General features: G+C 39.2%; 1 protein-coding gene across 1 annotated transcript in view; it reads right to left on the reverse strand.

The window, feature by feature from the left end:
* The window catches only part of PLAAT5 (phospholipase A and acyltransferase 5), a 5,224-nt gene extending 4,172 nt beyond the window's left edge, over nt 1–1,052 (reverse strand). Inside the window, 2 exon segments of the mRNA XM_024133448.1 lie at nt 353–460; nt 918–1,052. Coding sequence (XP_023989216.1) covers nt 353–460; nt 918–1,052 — 243 coding nt within the window.
* Nucleotides 1,053–2,926: the final 1,874 nt, after the last annotated feature.

Below are 2,926 nucleotides of genomic sequence, written 5' to 3' on the forward strand. Positions count from 1 at the left end.
GCCCGTGAGCCGTGGCCGCTGAGCCTGCGCGTCCGGAGCCTGTGCTCCGCAACGGGAGAGGCCACAACAGTGAGAGGCCCGCGTACTGCAAAAACAAAAAAAGAAAGAGTGGTCTAGGTGGTCAGGGAACTTAGGAATGATCTTTATACTTTCATCTGTCTTAGGGCTGGACACTCAGTGGTTTTTGGTGGACAGAGACCGAGCTCTATCACACAGTAAATTAAGGTCCAGTCATGCTTTGGGTGTTCTGTTGCTAGAGTAAGGCAGCAGCCGAGGAACACAGTAATTAACTGTCCTTCTTTTTACTTTGCTAACTTCAATATCAATATTTCAATAGAGTATTCACTCTGACTTGTGGAAGCATGTGGACCACACAGTCATCTTCCACATAGACGGCCCAGTGCTCGTAGCCAATCCGGAAAATCTCACTCAGGTCTCCAGGTCTGGATCTTGGTTTACCCTATGATGGAAATGGAATGGAATGGAATGAAATGAAATGAAATGAAATGAAATGAAATAAAATAAAATAAAGTAGACTTCACATGCCCAAGGAACTCCAGAGACCTTGTTTGGGGATCAGCTACAGCTCAACCTGAAGACACTGCCTTTCATCACTTTACAGAAACCCAGGCTGCAAAAATCTCTCTTCGGGCTTCCCTGGTGGTGCAGTGGTTGAGAGTCCACCTGCCAATGCAGGGGACACGGGTTCGTGCCCCGGTCCGGGAAGATCCCACATGCCGCAGAGCGGCTGGGCCCGTGAGCCATGGCCGCTGAGCCTGCGCGTCCGGAGCCTGTGCTCCACAACTGGAGAGGCCACAACAGTGAGAGGCCCGCGTACCGCAAAAAAAAAATTTTTAATTTAAAAATTAAAAAAAATAAAATCTCTCTTCACACAAATGGCCGAGGGACCCGCCCACTCCTGCTACCACCCTCATTATTAAAGCCACCGAGGCTGACAGTGCCAGCTCCAAATGCACAGCTCCGTATGTATACATGCCCTGTGATAAGTGAAGGAGCTCCTGCAAGCATTTCTCCTTGAAACTCAGCACCATGCGAGCATTCTCAATAGAGGGCGCTAGAGAGACACTGCAAGAGGAAAAGGTTCTCCGGCAGGTTCTGGCTTTGGGCTGGGGAGTTACACCAAACTCCCATTCTTGGGATAAATCTCACTTAGTAATGATGTATAATCCTTTTTATATGTTGTTGAATTCAGTTTGCTACTATTTTGTTGAGGACTTTCACATCTACTTTCATAAGGGATATTAGTCTGTAGTTCTTGTCTTTGCCTGACTTATCAGGGTAACATCGACCTCAGAATGAGTTGGGAAGCATTCCCTCCTCTATTTTTAGAGTTTGTGAGATTGGTAATTCTTCTTCAAATGTATGGTAGAATTCTCAAGTGAAGCCCTCTGGGCCTGAATTTTTCCTTGTGAAAAGATTTTTATTTACTAATTCAATTTACCTGTTATAGGTCTGTTCAGATTTTCTAGTTATTCCTGAGTCAGTTTTGTAATCTGTGTCTTTCTAAGAGTTTGTTCAATTCATGTAAGTTTTCTAATTTGTTAGCATAAAGTTATTCATAGTATTCCTTTTTTATGCTTTTAATTTCTGTAAGACTGGTAGTAAGCCATCTCTTTCATTCCTGATTTTGGTAACTTGAGTTTTCTTTTTCTTGGTCAATGAACGTAGCCAACGTTTTTGTCGATTTTATTTATCTTCTCAGAGAACCAACATATGGCTTCACTGATTTTCTCCATTTATTTCCGTTTTCTATTTCATTGATTTCTGCTCCAATACTTATTGTTTCCTTCCTCTGCTTGCTTTGGGTTTAGTTTGCTTTCCTTTTTCCAGTTTATTAAGGAAGGAATTTGGATTATTGATTTGAAATCTTCCTTTGTTTTTTAAAGATTTTTTTGATGTGGACCATTTTTAAAGTCTTTATTGAATTTGTTACAATACTGCTTCTGTTTTTTATGTTTGGGTTTTTTGGCCACGACACATGTGGGATCCTAGCTCCCGACCAGGGATCGAACCTGCACCAGCCTATATTAAATTTTATTCTAAGAACTGCTTTAACTGCATCTCATAAAACTTGATATGCTCTGTTTTCATTTTCATTCAACTCAAAATATCTTCCAATTTCTCTATTTTTTCTTTTACCCATGGGTTATTTAGAAGTATGTTTTTTAATTTCCAAATACTTGTAGATTTCTGAAATTTCATTCTGTTATTAATTTCTAATTTAATTTCATGTGAACAAAGAAATATTTTATCTTATTTCAATCCCTTTAAATTTTCTGAGACTTGCTTTATGGCCTAGAATATGGCCTATCCTGGGGAATATTCATGTCTGCTTATGAAGAATATGTATTCTGTTATTGTTGAGTGGACTATTCTGTAAATGTCAGTTAGGTCAAGTTGGTTGATATCGTTGTTCAAATCTTCTATATGCTCATTGATTTTCTGTCGCATTGTTCTATCCAGCATTGACAGTGTAGTATTTAAGTCCCCCAACTATTATTTCTGAATTGTCTATTTCTCTCTTCAATTCTATCAGCTTTTGCTTCATGAATTTGGGTATTATGTTGTTAAATGTGTGTGTTTATAATTGTTATATCTTCATGATGAGTTAACCTTTTATCATTGCAAACAGTTTCTCTTTTTTCCTAGTAATACTTCTTCCCTTAAAGTCTATTTTTTCTGATATTAGTGTAATCACTCCAGCTATGGTTCTGCTTGCATCTTTTTACATCCTTTTACTTCCAACCCATTTGTGACCTTGAATCTAAACTATGCCTCTTGTAGGTGGCATATAACTGGATCTTATATTATCAAGTCAGATGATCTCGGCCTTTTCTGGACTGTTTTATTGAGTCACATTTCTCCCTGTTGATTTTTTTTTTTTTTTTTTTACGGTACGCGGGCC

The sequence above is a fragment of the Physeter macrocephalus genome, chromosome 16 (genome assembly GCF_002837175.3).
Source record: "Physeter macrocephalus isolate SW-GA chromosome 16, ASM283717v5, whole genome shotgun sequence".
Lineage (NCBI taxonomy): Eukaryota > Metazoa > Chordata > Mammalia > Artiodactyla > Physeteridae > Physeter > Physeter macrocephalus.